Source organism: Poecilia reticulata, linkage group LG21 (assembly GCF_000633615.1).
Source record: "Poecilia reticulata strain Guanapo linkage group LG21, Guppy_female_1.0+MT, whole genome shotgun sequence".
NCBI lineage: Eukaryota > Metazoa > Chordata > Actinopteri > Cyprinodontiformes > Poeciliidae > Poecilia > Poecilia reticulata.
The window spans coordinates 3791724-3809764 of record NC_024351.1 but is presented as its reverse complement, the minus strand read 5'-3'; the positions used below and the strand labels follow the sequence as shown (position 1 = coordinate 3809764).

The following is an 18041-nucleotide window of genomic DNA, read 5'->3' as shown; positions in this document are numbered from 1 at the left end:
TTGAGAATTTGGCCTTTAATGTTTGATTTCTGACCTTTTTCCCCCCACTATTCTGATTTTTTTTCTCAGAATCAGAATTGTTTAAGTTGTTTATGCACCATCAGGCAAATCWRGACTTTAAACTCAAATCTACCAAATATATTTGGGACAAGCTTTCATTGTGGATGAAGTGCACAACTGACACGGTTGTAAGAATATTTGGATTTTGACAGAGAATTGTGAGAATCTACTTTTGTAGTGGCACTAAAAATCCTCTGTGTCTTTGTAAGTTGTTTTTTCAGTTTCATTATTAAATATTGATGATCRGAATCCACTAAAGCTCCAGTTTGCATCTCGGTTCGTCTTTATGTTTGAATAACATGAGAGTCCCTGCCATATGCACAGGGACAGATTTAAATTCATTATGCAGCGCCTCTGAAAAGTCTTGATGTTCCTTCTAAAGAAAAATGTGTTTTACAAATGTATTGTCTTTGGAAATTACAGCAGTCCTTAAACAYGACGACTTAATTATGTGACTAGCATGCTAATCTGGAGAATTTGGTATAATTATGTAAAAATGCCTCAGGAGTGGGAAGCAAAATGGTTTCAATAAAATGGAAAACTCTTAGCTTATAGAGCAAACCAGAGTGTGTCTGAGTTTGGGTTGTTTTAGCTCTTTCCCTTTTTCTAATGGRGTATTTCAGAAATTAAAAGGCATTTTGTGCTAAGTGGGTCATTGGGACTAATCTCTGAATGTCTTTCTTTTTTTTTGTGGATTTATTCCCAACACATCTCAGCTTCTTCCCTCTTTTTCTCATAAATTGGCTCATGTCTCACCTTCTCCATCTCTTATTTACATCCTCCCTACCCTTCATTTACCCTTCCCTSCCTCCCTCCATGCATTTCTTCCAGGTCCCCCATCGCACAGGCTCATAAATGGGCCGTGAAAATCCCATCAGGATGCAGAAGTGAGCGGGCGTTGATAAGTAATCAGCAGCGTATGAACAAGAGATGRGCACCTTTTAGTTAATCTGGTGTCCTCCTTGCTGAATGAGATCGATCTGTGCCAAGCTGAAATGGCTGTTCAGTTTTTGAAGTGTCACTCACGCAGACCAATGTAGTCTATTTTATTTATTTTTGATGGATTGCGCTGGTTTTCTCCTATCTGCTTTGGTGGGTGTAGCTTTATCCAGCTTCCTCCCCCATTTTCCTCTTGATCTCCTCTTTCTTCCAAAGCAGCATGGTTCTCCGCCTGTGACCCAGAAAGATTTTCTTTTTCTCAGGAATCACTGGATGATGAGTGTTTTGCTGAAACAYTTYTGACCAGATCATATATCTTTGTAAGGAAACTGACAGATTAATTGATTTAGGAAAACTGTATTTCCTGCTAGGTAGCCCAAAACGACCCAAATGTTTGGAAAGACATCCTGAAAACAGAGCTGATGGGCTCCATGAATCACTGGTGGTTAGTTTTATTTAACCATTAATGAAAAATGCACAGATCTTTTATCTGGTATGTACCGCTATATATTATGKGCAKTATAGAGACTAAATTTCTTCCCAAAAATCTAATTTCAAATTTTTCCGGGAAAACCCCCCCAAAACAAAACAAAAAATCATTTAAGTTTGCATTTGAAAAGTCAACATTTTTTTTAGAAAAAGTCTTTGAAATGTCTCAGTTTGAATATTTGAAAATTTGCTAAAAGGAAACGGAAATTATAAGAGAAATCACAATTTATTTTTTTTAAACTTCGAAAGTCGAAAATTTGCTTGAAAAAATCTGACATTTTTAGTTTAGTCTTTTTTAATTTTTTTTTGACAATTCTAACTTCTTATTTTTCAAACTCAGAACATTTTCTAAGGTGGGAAATGTTCAACTTTTGGAAATGTTTTTCTAGAACATTTCTGAGATTAATAAGTCTGGTTAATTTTTTTCTTGCAAACCTTCGACTTTTCAATCTCAGAAATTTCCCTGTTTTTTCTAAAAAAAAAAAATTCTGAAATTGGTCTTGGAATTTTGGTGGAAATTTACTCCTTGTTTTTCTATCTACAATATCTTTAAGGCATAAGCCATAAATAGGAATAAGATTGTTGTCATATTGAATAAAACTGTTTATTTACAGGGAAATGTTTGTTCCAGCAGACCTTATCAAAAATGAACTGTAAACATTGATAATTTTGTGTGAGAACAACCATGTGACTGCGCTTCGACTGTTCGTCTTCAGGTCAACCATACTGGGCCCTTTTATCTGTTTTAATTGCTACCATATGTATTTATGCTGTGCTCCCATTCCACGTTATTAATCCATATAATCCCCTTTAAGTGTTGTAAAAAGGAGATCAGTACACTATTAACATCCTTTGAAAATATTTAATTACTGCTATATTCAAAACAAAAGAAGAAAACAGATAAGAATACCTAATTGATTTCTTTTCAAAGTGACCTTATTAATCCAGGTTTTACAGCAAAGAAACAAATTAGTTGTTACTAGAATTTCCACAACGCCTTACTTTCCTACACATCACAGTTAATTCAGGCCTTTATCCCCTTTATCAGCCTGTTGTTGCAGATATTTCTGCTTTCTGAATTGGTGACTTCRGCCTGTACCAGTACGCTTGACAGAGCATTATCAGGCTCCACTGGACCAAAAAYAAACCGCCCCAGTTGAGGAAAAAACACAAAAATGATGAGTAATCTCCCAGAAAATTATGAGCCAGTCTTCCTAGAATACTGTCTGAAATTCCTGGAAAAAAAAGGAAAAGCATCTTATTTAAACCCACAAAAACAAAACTTAAAAAGACAGCTACCTACCAAAAAGCACAGCGGAGGTTGTATCATCYGTCTTCAAAGTTTAGCTGGATGTGTCAGAAAGTATTTGTGTACTTAATGGTATCTCAAACATCAGACTAAAACAATTAGAAAAATAGAACTGAATTACTTCCACTTTCAGTCTGCTCTGTTTAAGACAAAAATAAATTAAAAACCTTGAACATTAACAAAAGTACTGTTGATTTACATTAAAAAAAGGTGGCAAAAGGAAAAAAATGTTAAAGGGGACGTATCATACAAAATTCACATTTTGCATGTTTTTGTACTTCCAATTAATTTTCTACTGCTTCCAAAACGGTCCACGCAATTTAAAAATCCACCCAGACTTGTTTTGGCAATAAGATAATGATTTTTGGTGCCTGGAATTTGAGCCGTTTAAGAGTAATGTTACAAATCATTACGACCCCTCACCTGGTAACCCCAGCAGAGCCCAGCACGTTACCTAGCAACCCCAGCAGAGTTCCGCCAGTCACCTAGCAACACAAGCTGAGCTCCAGCACAATTGGTAAGCTGGTTTTATCACTGTATGCACTGTACAATAGATACTGGAAAAGACAAGCGGTTTGTTGTTGACTTACCATCTAGAAACTGATTTAAAGGCCCTACAACAAAATAAAATCTCATCATCAAAGAATAAGTTTTTTGAAAAAATGTAATGAAGCTGTTTTGTGTAGCACATGAAACTGTTCAGGAAGCATAAGTACAAAAAAAACAAACAAAATACAATTGGAACTGTTTAAATTAGAATAAATTGTAGCATCATAAAGTTTCTGTGTTTGAAAGATTAAATAAAAACAAAAATACTGAATGCAAGTGTTTATTTTTAATAAGAACATGACAAGTCAGTGCATGTAGCACAGCAATGAGTTGTTTTCACTGGGGAAACATGGCGTCTGCGCCGCCCCAACAGCTGCACATCTGTGACTGGGGATGTTTTCTAATAATCAAGCTGTTCTCTGGTAGAATCACCGCCTCACTTCTCTTTCACCAACGCAGGATTTATACGAACGCTCAAAGCAGGCCGTCTACACCTAGTCAGCTCATCGCATCTACTAGTGATGTGTTTGAGTTTTATTCATGCGTAAATCTTCTGCGTCCGCTCGCAGCATTAAATGCATCTCTGTGCGGTTATTAGATCACTCCTCCTCTCAGAGATGCCATCTCCTCTGAAGCTTCATCATTTAATCCTGACACTAACACGCTTTGTCTTGTTTCTCTGGATGCTGACAAAACATTTTGACAGGAATTACGCTGCCAGCTATTTATTTAAAAGCTGCATTTAATAATACACACATTCACAGTGAATCTGCATTCAACTTCAAAGATCTCAGCTCTATGCATCACAGAGTCCTGGTAGTAGAGTGCATCAGAGTAGAAAACGAGTTATTTATTAGACGACATGAATGGTGTTGATTTGTGCCAACAGCCATGTCCGACTAACCTCGTTCCAAATGGAGCCGCGCCAGCTGACTCTGACCTGAGGCCCAACAACACAGAGATGCAGTCAACTATGTATTGGCTTGCATTCATATCTGACTAACACATCCGACGTCATGTTTAACTCAAAAGAGTATTCAAAATTAGCTTCTTCCATGCTAATTTAATCATTGTTATAAGTTATACTGAGATAATATCTCAGATAAATGGGTTAAAATGCTGGTCATTAGTTCAGAAACAAAAACCAAAACAAAGATAATTTACTAGAATATAGATTTAAAAATTCTTTCTCCAACATAAAATGATGAAAATAACAGCAGAAATGCAAAATTAGGGGATAAAACTGGATCCAAGCAGATTTTTATTTTATGAAATTGTGTGATTATTGTCATGGTAATGGCTGGACCCATGAAGCATGAAACAAACAGAGGAAACCAGTGAGGAAACAGAGGCGGTTGCTTGATTACTAGATGATGGACTGGTGCTAATTAGAAAGAGGGAGCAGCTGTGAGGAGGAAGCAGCAGGCAGGCTGAGGGAGAGAGAGCAAGCAGGAGCAAACAAACTGGGCAAAATCCAAACATAACTAAAACAAATAAACAATAAGTAATAAAAAGACTGACAAAAGTAAAAGACAGAGCTAAGGTGAAAACACCCTGAACACAACAGAAGACTTTGGACATCATTAGTACTTTGGGCTTTAAATGTCTTGAGAGAGAGCTCCAATTTATGTAAAAGAACATCTCAAAGAGTGCAGACATGTAGCAGTACATACTCCTAATTAATAATTTAACACAAAATCAGAGATGTTTTTAAGCCAAAACACCCGGACTTAACTCCCCACATCTTTCTTTTAATTCCCTTATGGAGGCTCAGTCCCAAAGAAACAACAGATTTATGTCCTCATAATGCCACAAACGCAAAGCAAACACAGTTCTTCTCTCTTGCACGCAACATGGGACTCAATGACTAAAGGCTGTGCTGCAGGACTTCTGCAGTGAATGTAGGTTAATGCCCATTTTTCTGCACTTCCTCTGTTTTGGCCCTAGCATCCTCTGGAGACGCGCGGCGCGTGTAGCAGTAGTATGCCCAGCGTTCACGTGTGTGTAAGAGATTGTGTCCCTGTGATCTATTTTTGGCTACACAGCGAGTGGTGATGCCAGACTTCCGAGAAAAGTGTGGACAGTGAGCATTGTTGCTATGACTACAAACGTCTGCTCATTCATCACAAACCTCGACTGAAACAGCAGATTAAAGACAGAGGATTTGTCATGACTTCATCTGTTTGTGTAGTAAAGTATAGTTGTGGTGTTGAAACTTTGGGTTATTTCTAACTTGCACAACTTAAAGGTGACTTATGCTTCCTTGAACAGGTTAGGGTATGTTTATGGGCTGTACAAAACATGTTACTTTTTTTGCACAGAATAATTCCCAGATAATAAGATGATCAGTTCTGCCTATTTTGAGCTGTTTTAGGGCATCTTGCCACTTTAAATCCAAACAAGTTGTTGTTGGCCACACTCCCCCAGCCCCCAACTCAACCTTTACCTTCCTATGTGAAAATGGTTGCAAACAAATGAACAATTATACAACTGTACATCTTTGAAAAGCAGAAGTTGAGCCTCCTGCACAACCAAGAAGAATGCAGCAAGTGGTTTCTGGATGGTTAGTCAAGGACAAAACACTTGTCTTTTAAAGCAGCCATTGTACAGCACATACAGAGGTAAAACCAGCTGACCAAACGTGCTAGAACTCAACTTGTGTTGCTAGGCAACGGGCTGGGCTTGGCTGTGGTTGCTAAGTGACCTGTTGGTGTTGCTAGGTGAGCTACATTTCAAACTTTTTTTGAAATGTAGCCCTCATTTTCCAGACACTGTCTTTTAGAAGCCCTAGAAACCCAAATGGAAGCACAAAAAATGTGCAACAATGTATTTTTATTTATTTTTTTTATTTTTCTGTTTCTTCTTTACTCTTGTGATGTGAAAGATTATGCCAAGACTTTTAAGTTACTAACTCACTCACAATATATTCCACTATATTGTGAGTCATTTGTCTGGTGCTCATTATGGACTGGAGATGCTTTATAAGGTACACTGAAGTTCAGTTTTGTGCAAAAAAATGAAATGAACATGTTTTGTATAGCCCATAAACATGGCCCAACCTGTTCAAGGAAGCATAATAGGTCACATTTAATGTTACCCGTATCTGGAAAGTAATCTGCTCTCTTGTTTTCTCTCCTTGGCATTTAGATTGTGCCTCTTGCTTCAGGTGTTGATGCTGCAGTATATTAAAAATGATTTTCTTTAAATGTATATAGAAGAGCAGCAGAGGATTGGTAGATGAAAGGATGTAGAGGAGAAAGGAGAAGAGAGATTGGTTTTGACCTCCACCACATCTGAACTAATAGGACAACAAAGCTGGGGGAGGGATGGACTGTTCTGCTGCAGCTGCATATGTACCACATATATTACTGCTGCAAAAGCTTTAAGATTAAAGGGACTTTTTACACTGTCAACAAAGCTACTGACGTCAGATTAAAGAGTGAATCAGATGCTGCTACAGGTTTTGGTTTGATATTCTTCTGGTTCTTTTATTATTTAGAAAAAACAGATTAATGTCCACAGGTTTTGAAGCTTGTTTTGCATTTGGTTTTAATTTGCTGGAAGCAAAAAAAAAAAATCGTCATAATTAACAAACATAAAAGCTTTTTTTTTGTCATTTTTAATCATCAGCTTCCTCCAAGTTGGATTCATTCATGCTGGATTTCTTACATTTAACAGACCATTTTTAAATATATACACGCGGAAACTGATATTTTTACTCATTCCTGGTGAATGAGAAAGTGTGTGGGAACTGTGACGCAGAGAGTGGAGGCGGCTGCTTCCTCTGAAATCTATCAGGAACTGTGTGTGGGCTGCAGCGAGTCTCGCCCTGCAGTCTGCATTCAACTCTGCTTATTTCTGATCAATCTGGCCAGGTGAGGAGTCCTCACTCTGACAGTTTAAATACAGATGAAACCAGATATTTACATACATGAAACACATTTTTTTCTCACTGTCTAAAGTTAAATCAGACCAAACTTTTCTTGTTTTAGCTCAGTTGGAATTACCTAAATTATTCCTATTGGCTAAATGCCAGAAATCTTCTCAAGAACATTTTTGAAACTTTTGAATTTGAGAAAAATTGCAAAAAAAGAAAAGAAAAGAAAGTCTGGGATTTAGCAAATAGAAATAATTTTGGTAATTCTAACTAGGTTAAAACAAGAAAAGTTTGGTTTTATTTAGTTTCTGACGGTGAGAAAAATTTGGTTTGTGTGTTTTTATTCAGTGTGTTAAAATAACTGTGTACATCCTTACATCCCCGGTGATGTTATTTTGACCCCATTCTTTTAGTGCTGGGAAAAATAAACATTAAGAAATTGGATGAAAATAAAAATCACTGGTGCCACTCTCATTTACTCCTTTCTTCTTTAAATATTTCTCTTCAGACTGAGATGGACGTGGAAGAAAATGTATTTTATTTGTCATGTCTCTTAGGAATACTGCCCTAATTATTACATAGAGTTTAATGTTTTGATACCTTTGGGCCCGCAGCACCGTAGATCTTCCACTGTACTAATCAGACTTATTCATCAATTTTGTGCTCACAAACAAGCAATGTGTCTTCAGTTCCACTTTTTCTCTCGACATAGGCATTTAAATGTGAATATACTTTAAAAATGGATGGAAATAAAATATATATTGTGATTGACAGCACTAAGACCCGCCTCCTGGCTCTGATTGGTTGTTACTATTTAGCACTGGAAGAAGCAGAGGAGCTTGATTATCAGTCATACTGTCACAACATGGTGGCTGTTCCAAAAAATATGTAAAAAAAAATTTTTTTAATGTTACATACTGCAGCTTTAACTTAAATAATTTCTTAGATCCAAAAGTAAGACTTTTGTTCAATGTTTAATGCTTTACATATTATTTCCAATATATTTTTGTACAGTGTCTTTAAGTTTTAAAGTATTATAAATAATAAGCATTCTGTTTAGGAAGAACAAAATGTTAAACATTTGAAGATTTGGTCAAATTTTAAACTTATTTTTTACTCTACGGTAAAAAATAAGTGCACAAAAAACAGTGCATGTTAGAAGAACAGATAAATATGATGTAAAAAACTAAATGCAAGTGAAAAAGGGAGGTGGAGAGGTAAAATGTGATACTTCAGCCCCTCCTCTGGTCCCCTGGGTGTGATTTTTGACAAGGTCAGCGCCACAATCACCCATCTGATATGTAACCGCTGCCTTTTGTTCTCTATTGTGTTACTCTTGTTGGTACCAGAGCGAGTGGGCTGCAGCTTTGACATAATGTGTGTATATGGGGTAAATAGCTGGACTTCCTTTGCAGGAGAAAGCTTAACAGAACAGCCCAGTCAGAGGTTTTGTTCAGGCTTTCTCCTTCAGTCTTTGTTCTCGCTGCCATAAAAGGGTCGGTTTTATGATGCACCATCTGACTCTTTTTGCAGATGGATCAGTGGCAAGCTGTCTGCTCCAGTCTGCAGGAACAAAAACCATTAATGCAGAAAAGGGCTGGATATTTAAACTGATACTATTTACGTCTATTTGTTTATTTAGCATTAATAAAATCCAGACTTTACATTGTCAATTAAATGCATACATCTGGGAAATAATTTAATAGGTTGAATATTTTATTAAGAATAGTGGCTCAAATATTAGCAATGCAGAATTAAACTGTCAGCAAAGAAAATTTTACATGTACCTTTTGAATATATTTTATTAGTTAAACATTATTTTGGACATATAAAGCGCAGATTTGCTCTACAAAAAGGATATCTGAAGATGGTATCCTGATTCGAGTAATCATTACGGCGTATTAGGGAATTGGAGACAGAAAAAACAACAGAGGAGTAAATTTCCACCAAAAAACTCCTAAATTTCTGAGTTTAAAATATCAAAAATTTGCTAGAAAAAAAGTCAGAAATTTTTTAGATTAATTGCAAAAAATCTGTAGAAAAACAAGGAAATTTCTGAGTTAAAAAGTAAAAAATTAGCAAAAAAAAAAAAAATCTGAAAATTTGAGATTAATCTAAAAAATATTCTAGAGAGAAGAAAACTCAGAAAGGACATTTCTGAGTTTAATAATATGAAAATTTGCTAAAAAAACATAAAAACAAACCCTAAAATCTTTCACTTAATCTCAGAAATTTTCTAGCACAAACAAGGAAAATTCAGAGTTTAAAAAGTTGAAAATTTGCTATAAAAAAATCTCAGAAATTATCTGGAAAAACATGGAAATTTCTGTGTTTATTAAGTGAAGTTTCAGATATTTTTTTGGTAAAATGTACTCCTTTTTTCTTCTACAATGAAACACACTGAGGTTCTGGACCTGGTTGGAAATGTTTCGGTTTTAAACTGGAGGAGCTGCAGAACCAGCACAGCCATGTTTCTTTCTCTGGCCTCTCTGAATGTCACGGCCTGAACAAATGGCTGTGCATTATTCACATAACAGCATAATAAGATAATAGCACTTGTCTTTGAGAGCGGGGCTGAAGGCTGCTGACAGCAGTGAAAAAGAAAAATGACATTATACTGTCAGAGGATGAAAAAAGGTCAAGGGGAGGAAGACAAAAGAAGCAAAGCCTGGAATAAATTGGATTTCTGAAAGTGTTATTTTTCTCTGCAGAGATAAGATCAATTTCTTATGTTTTCCTGGTATTCTAGATGTTTGATTTTGATTATATTTCCATCTTTTGTTTCCTTTTTGTTCCATATCTGTTCTCTGGGTCACAGCCTTTAATCTAGAGGGGGAAGCGTGTCGCATTTGAACATGGCTGCACACTTTTACCAGAGTCTGCTCAAGGCTGACACATTGGGACCAAGGCCAACTTCAGCCTTCATCTGGTGTTCAGGGGCTTTTCTCACTGAGAAAGAGCGAAGTTCAGCGTTATTTTAAACCCGTTACTTTTATTGGACTGTGCCAAGTCAAACTTGTTTCTACAATTCAGGAATGGAATAAGTCACCTTAAAATATGAGATTTTAAAAAAGCACATTTGCTTGTAAAAAATGCAATTATTTTAGTCATATTTTTTAAAATTTAGGTTTGTGTGTGTAATTTGTAAACAATTATTTTATGTTTATGTGGAAATGCTCTTATGTGTTGTATAAATATCTTTGTGTTTTATCAGTTGGACTCCGGGAAGATTAGTAACCACTTCGGTGGAAACTAATTAGTATTTTAATAAATAAACAAAAACCCAAGCGCTTAAAAATACCCACTCAGTTGTTTGTTGTCAATAAGTTAATGTTTTTTGGTGTCTGGAAAATGAGCCATTTAAAAAATCTCCAAACTGCTACCAGGTGAAAATCAACCAGCAATGCGCCGTTACATAGCAACCAAAGCAGTGCCCAGCCCGTTACCTAGCAACCAAAGCAGTGCCCAACCCGTTACCTAGCAACCAAAGCAGTGCCCAGCCCGTTACCTAGCAACCAAAGCAGTGCCCAGCCCGTTACCTAGCAACCAAAGCAGTGCCCAGCCCGTTACCTAGCAACCAAAGCAGTGCCCAGCTCGTTACCTAGCAACCCCAGCGGAATTTTAGACCGGAAATGTAACGTTTTTCTGACATCCAGAAGAAAAATGTATGAAGAAATGAGTAAGGCAACAGCCGATTCTGAAATGAGTGTAAATATTGTGGATAACTGGATATTCCCAGGATACCAGAAGACATATAAATGTAATATATGGAGGATTGATTGTTGCATTGTTGTGTTTGTAGGTTACATGGTGGCTGTATTTAGTGTTATGAAATGGGTCAGTTCACCGGGTTTAAAACCAAACTGTGTAAAATCCCTGCTGCACTCGTCTCTCGCCTCTAAACTCCAGGATGAGTTACTGAAATCAATGATCCAGTGAGCTTCCCGGGTTCAGGACAAGTGGAACGTTTTGCTGGAGCTTTTTTTGTTTTATTGATTGCACAAATATTGTCTTTTAGAGGAGTTCACAGCGCGTTACTCCTGCTGTTGATGTTTTGGACAGGAAGCCATCACACGCAGTGAGGCGGGTCTCTGACCAATTTCTCTATTTCATTCAGAGTCCTGGTACTTTCTGCCCACATCACTGGTTTCTAAATGATTTACAAGTGATTTAGAGTCTGTTTGGCTATTATTTTACTATTTTTATTCTATAGAAAGACCAATTGGTTACAGTTTTTTCAACTTTTTTCATTTTCTTACATAGCCCAGCTGGTTTTAATTTAAAATCTCCTGATAATTCAAAGATTTCATGATTCACATTAACGAGGTTCCAAGAGCTTTAGGCAGAGAAGCAAAATCAAAGCTTTACATATTATCAAACGTCTATATCCTGGAGCATGAGATTGTTTTAACACAAGGAAATTTCTGAGTTTCAAAAGTTGAACATTTTCTACTTTTCAAACTCAGAATTCTACAAGTTTCTTTTTTTTTTCTTTTTTTTTTCTGATATTAATCTCAAAATTTCTGAGTGTTTTCTAGCAACTTTTTTCCTGTTCTGGCTATACTTTTTCAGAGATTAATCTAAAAATTTATGTTTTTGTTTTAGCAAATTTTTGCTTTTTTAAACTCAGAAATTTTAAACTTAATCTCTGAAATTTTCTAGAATTTTTTTTTAGAAATTTCTACGTTTTTTTCTAGACAATTTATTACTTTTGACCCAGAAATTTGTAAAAAAAAATTTTCTCAAAAATTTCTGAAAATCAGAAATACAAAACAATACATTTTTGTGATTTCTCATGTTTTGCTAGTTTTTTTTCAAGCAAATTTTTGACTTTTCAAACTCAGAAACATCCTTGTTTTTTAAATAGAAAATTTCTCAAACTTTCTGAGTTTTTTGCAGATTTGTACTCATTTTTTTCTGTCTACAAAGGCCTTTATGCACCATCATGCATTCTTCCTCAGCTCTTTGTTTTTATTATTATCCTTATAACTAGCTTTATGGTGGAAACAGAAAACAGACTTTATCTCTTCAAACAAAGATCTGAGTAAATCTGCCGCTGTTTCTGTTTTTTCTCAATGCATGCTGGGACAGTTTCCAGCTCCACATCCCCCTGCCAAAGACGTGGCGGGTAAAGAAAATCAATGAATGAATAAAACATGGCAGAGCAGCGAATGAACGAGGGAGCTGACACAGAACTTTGACCTGACGAGAAAAGCTGCAGTTAAATAAATACAGAAACAGAACAAATAGGGAAGGAGGAGATGATGGTACATCCATCATCTGCTTGTTAGCATCTCGGCAGTCCAGATGGCCTCTGGGTGAGGAGTCCCACCAGGTCCACATGTCGCTCCTCCGGAGGAAACTGGACCGGGATGAGCTCACTGTGGGAGTGTCTGGCTGTCAGAGCGGGGGTGGAGCGGATGCTGTGCAGATGAGGACAGGGATTATGGAGAAGAGGCAGATTTAATTTCAGATGAAAGCAAGCGCAGGTCTGAATGAATGAGTTTTACAGCACTGGCTCAGACCAGAATGGAGGCGGCTGAATGTTTAATCTATAATCAATAGCATAAACTGAGAAATGAAGAAGTTAGAATCATTACCCAGGTAATACTGAATAATTAAAATTCAAAAATACCTTATTGATCCTAGTGAGAAATTAACTGTTATAACTCACATTATAGCAGCAGCTAACACTGTTAGCAGGAGCTAACGTGAAATCAAAGCAAACTGAAAGATAAAAAGTGACAATGAAGCATTTTTAATGCTTTATAGCTGCATCCTGATCCATATGAGAAAATGTTTTAATCCCAATAACAGTTTGAGTTAAAATTTAGAGCTATTTATGCTCTCCTTTCCAGTTAGCTTTTCCAATTAGCATCCGCACAGACATCACCTTTTTTTGGCCAAATCTCTCCTCTTCCATTGTTTGGTTCTCCCGACTATCATTTTCCCCTTGTTATTTATTTATTTATTTATTTATTTATTTGTATTTCAGCGTTCTCTGGTTCAAATTAAAACGACTGAACTTTACTTGTACTGTTCTAGCTGGACCGAGCTAGCATACAATATCTAGCTAGGAGAATGTAAACAAAATGGAAACTTTGACCTTATAACAGCATTTCAATTTATGAAACTAAATATTTAAAGTATGCATATGAAAATAAAAAATAAAATAAAAATAAATGTACAAAAACAGCTATTTATTAACAAATAATTAGTTTTTTGATTCAGGGTCAGTAGTTGCTACAAAAAAATCAGTTTTGAAGAGTTTAATACAAATACAGAAGGAAAGAGTGATTAATTCACATCATTTGCACATTGCTCCCTTAAATTATTACCGTATTTACGACTTAACGTGATGAAACGGGTCTTCCCTGTTTCTGTGTCTGAGCTCATTGATGAGAACAGCATCCAGAAAAAGGGAAACAGGTGGGAGTGTCCTCAGAGCAGCAAATTCATCATGTGTGTAACAGTGTGAGTCTTCTTTGTCCTGTCTCCTCCTATTTACCAGTGATGGATGAATATGTGCACAATGCAAGACACTTAAAAAAAATCTAATAATAAATTCAATTTGTAATAATTAGACGATTTGATCTGTTTTTATACTCTCCAGACACTGATGTTGTGCTCCAAGCAAAAAATGTGGAAAGCAAAGGACAGAAAATATCCATTAGTTAATTGATTATTCCAATAATCTACAAGTTTACAGTAAGGGTGGAGTATTTTTTTGATGTGCCAGATTTAAGCATACAGTTGTGTGTTTCCAAGAATCAACCAGAAAGCATTCAGTTTTATCAGATTTTTAATATCTTCTAAGAAAAAGCCAGCTCAGCAATAAATATTTTATCTGACGCTCATAAAATGTAATTCCACTTATATTAATATAGATTTTTGAAGTGTCACAGTGACAAATGGCAATCAGTTTGCCCTTCCAGTAAAATCAATCCATTCATAGAGTGTGTGTTTCGTCAGCAGCTTTGGATGTGGCGTTCAGGTGCTGTAGGATTTCTGACTTACACTTAAGTTTACCTTATCTAGCCTAAAAATACCTGTGACTTTTATGTGGAGATTTTTCTATAATTGTAGATTTAAAAAAAAAATTATCAGAAATTTTCTGGAAAAACTTCTAAAAGTGGAAAACGTTCAATTTCCAATTTTTTGCAGAAAATTTCTGAGATTATCTAAAAATTTCAGTTTTTCTAGCAAATTTTTGACTACTCAAACTCACAGATTTCCACGATTTTTTCTGAAAATTGTAGAGTTTTTGTGCAGATATTGATCCAAACCCAAGCTGCGTTTACATTGACYATAAAATTATGCAAATTGGAATTACAAAAATAAATTTACTTAATGGAATCACGGCAATTCCAAAAAAACCTCATGTTTTACGATTAGAAGTTTTTGTGGTAGAATGACGTGGTTTTTGTCTCTATCAATATTGGTGTACTTCGCAAAACCACAATAACGAAACTTTTATCGCATCTCACGAGTCACATGATGGACAGCAGGATGTTACTACTGGCAGAAATGATGAAGAAGACGACAGGAAGTAGTTGGATGATGACGGCGCTGCATGTTTTTTAATGATTTATGTCATGAACAAACTTGTTCACATGTGATTTTAATTGTAATTATGAAGTTTTTCATTTTACATTTGCAGAATATCAACATGTTTCTGCATATTTGTAACGGTAATACAGTTACTGTGACGGGTCACTTTGTGTTGATTTATCTTATGAAATCCTTGCAAAATACATCAAGTTTTGTTTGATATGCATGTTTAAGAAACTTAATTACATTTTGTTTGAGGCATTGAAGCTGTAGGTTGAGCTGCGTTCGTTAACCTATATTTCTGCAGCAGAGCATCAATATTTCATCCAGCTGCTGCAGGACCCAGATATGCTGAACTGCATTAGCTGTTTGTTCATTGACAGCTTCTGTGCTTCTGCTCAGATTCCAACATTAGCTTAACCTTTATTTACATCACAGATCTGTAATTTATTTGATTTCACAACAGCATTTTAGAATCAGGATGTATTTGGTTTGCGTGTTATTTAAGAATATATAAGGATTTGTTTATTTAAAGCCAGTTTATTGAGGATTAGTGTATTTTTCTTCTTTAAATCCCATTAAAAGTATTTGAAATTAATAATCCTAAATGTAGTATACGGGTGGGGTTTGGTATCTTTCTATTGATTTCTACAGAAGAGCATTATTTGCATTAAATGTGAATTTGCAAACATGACAAATTGTGTTTTCATGGATTATCCAGCCTCTAATCTCTGCAGATGATGATCTGATGGAGATTTTAAATTTAATCCATATTATAGAGACAATAAAGAGTCTTTTATATTTATTTTTTGGCATGTGGAGGAAATTTCCAGGGACTTTGCTTCAGGCGAGGATCAGGAGAACTGGGTCTGGTTACATAACCAGCAGAAGCATCACTGGTTGAACTGGTTACACAGTTTTATTCAGAGGGATGGAAACATTAAATCCACACACATACTAAGATAATATAACCGATTTATTTATTTTACTTTTTTCATTCTCGATGTTCATAGCAGGCTTGTTTGGAAATAGTTAATTTCTTTAATAAAAGTGTGTTTTAATGCATATTAATTTATAGATTTTATACATATATAGCTGCGACTGCGTATTAGGGCCCTACTAAGAGCAAAAAATAAAAATATAAAATTACGCGAATAAAGACGAAATAATACGAGAATAAAATTGTAATACTACAACTTTATTCTCGCAATTTTGTGAATTAATTCTCAAAATATTGTCTTTATTCCCATATTATTTTAACTTTATTCTCCTAATATTATGACTTTATTTTCGTAATTTTGTTTTTTATGTGCTTAACGTGGTCCTAATACTCTGCCATGTAAAGTAAAGCAAACTGATTAAAAACAAAAGCAGTCAGAGCTATGAATTGCAGCCTAATGGAGGGATGTCCAAAGTGTGGCCTGGGGGCCATTTGTGGCCCTCGGGAGGATTTTGTTTGGTCCTACAAGCATAGGGAAGGATTTTTAGAAACAACTAAAAGGTTCTCTCTTTTTTTTATTTTTTTTTTGGTATTAAACAAAGAATTTTTCTTTTATCAACAGCTTTACTGAAAACAACAAGCGCCAAGCAGTTTTGGAAAATATATACTTATCATTTAATACAGCAACAGTGTAAGAGCCTGTGTGTTTTTTTATGTATTCAAATGCTATATTGAAATGTTGTCTATAATAATTTTTTTTCAGTTTTAATGAAAAGCAAAATGTCTTTTTTTGGACGTTTGGAGACGTGTGGCCTGATGTGAAACCCCGTCTGTCTGTGTGTGTGTGTGTGTGTGCAGTGCCAGCTCTCCCAGGCTCTGAACGGCGTCTCTGATAAAGCAAAAGAGGCCAAAGAGTTTCTGGTTCAGCTCAAGAACATGCTGCAGCAGATACAGGTGAGCTGAAGGACTTCCACACACGTCGCCGTCTGAAAATACAATCTGCAGGGAGGTAAACCTGTCAGTAGCTGTGTTTCCACTAACAATAAAGCTGCAATTCGACATTTCAAAAATAAATTAGCTCAATGGCAACATGGCTATTTCTAATAAACTCCATTTTTTTTATATAAAGTAGTGTTAAGGCCATTGTAGTTACAAAAAAAAAGGGTAAATTTCCCTCAAAAACTTCAGAAATTTTACAGAAAAAATGTAAAAATTTGTGAGTTTGAAAAGTTTTAGAAAAAGACAACAGTTTTTGAGATGCATTTTTAAAATCTAGGAAAAAAATCTGAAATTTTGAGAATAATTCCAGATATTTTCTAGAAAAAAATGACTCTCCAAAGTCAAAAATGTTTGTCATTTAAATATTTTCTGAGTTTAAAAAGTTATTTTCAACTTTTCAAACTCACAAATTTCCATGTTTTTTATCGCTAATTTCTGAGATTACTCTAAAATTTCTGATTTTAGAATGATGTGCTTTTCCTGAGAATTAAAAATTTACTTTAGTCTCAGAATTTTAGATTTAATCTGAGAGGTTTGACTTTTTTCTCTCAGTAAAATCTTTCATGTATTAAATCACTTTAATCCAACATGTTTCTGTAGAAACTTTGCTTTCCTCCTGCTCGACACTCACCTCCGTCACCAAAGCCGGTCGCTCCTCTGATGCTCATCTGGATTAAAGTCAAAGTTCTGAGATTAAAGTTGAAATTCTGATTTTCTTTCTAAGAAATTTGTGAAAAAAGTCAGAACTCTGGAATAAATTTTTTTTTTCAGTGGCCCTTATCCTCTTCAGAATGATCGAGGGCAGTTAACTTCTATAAAATAGATTTGTGTCTGATAGTTTTGCATTTATTCCACCAATCGATGAAGCAAAAAGGTGATAAATGTTAGCTTTAGAGGTGAGTACGAGTCGACGCCATCTTCAGAACAAAACCATGAAGGAAATTTCTGCCGACTGAACTCCCAGCAGGCGACTTTAAAAAAAACTTTTTTGTCAAACTCTCACAAGGAAACATAGAAGCAGATATGATAAAATTCAGATTTTCAGTTTGAACCTGAAAGAAAATATTCAGTTTTGTTAACACTTTTTTCTAAATAGCAGATTGGGTTTCTTTTATTTGCATTTTTCCTGCGACAAAATCCAAAATCAGCACTTTTTACATGAAAAACCTGCTTGTAATGAAGCATAAGGCCTAAATAAATCAGCCGTAAAGTAACATTTGGTCTCTTTTAGATCAGTAGAAGGGAAATAAATCCAGTAGATCAACGAACCAGACAACAAACGATACATGCAGTGTGTGTGTGTGTGTGTGTGTGTGTGTGTGTGTGTG

General features: G+C 35.5%; 1 protein-coding gene across 4 annotated transcripts in view; it reads left to right on the top strand.

Annotated features, from left to right (window-relative positions):
* trim67 (tripartite motif containing 67) overlaps positions 1-18041 on the top strand; it is a 55889-nt gene that overhangs the window by 7237 nt on the left and 30611 nt on the right. For all 4 annotated transcript variants that reach the window (XR_532413.1, XR_532412.1, XM_008397264.1 and 1 more), the window contains exon 2: positions 16573-16668. Coding sequence is in view for 2 of the 4 variants with exons in the window: in XM_008397264.1 (XP_008395486.1) it covers positions 16573-16668 (96 nt within the window). In the remaining 2 variants the exon portion in view is untranslated. The remainder of the gene's footprint in view (positions 1-16572; positions 16669-18041) is intronic.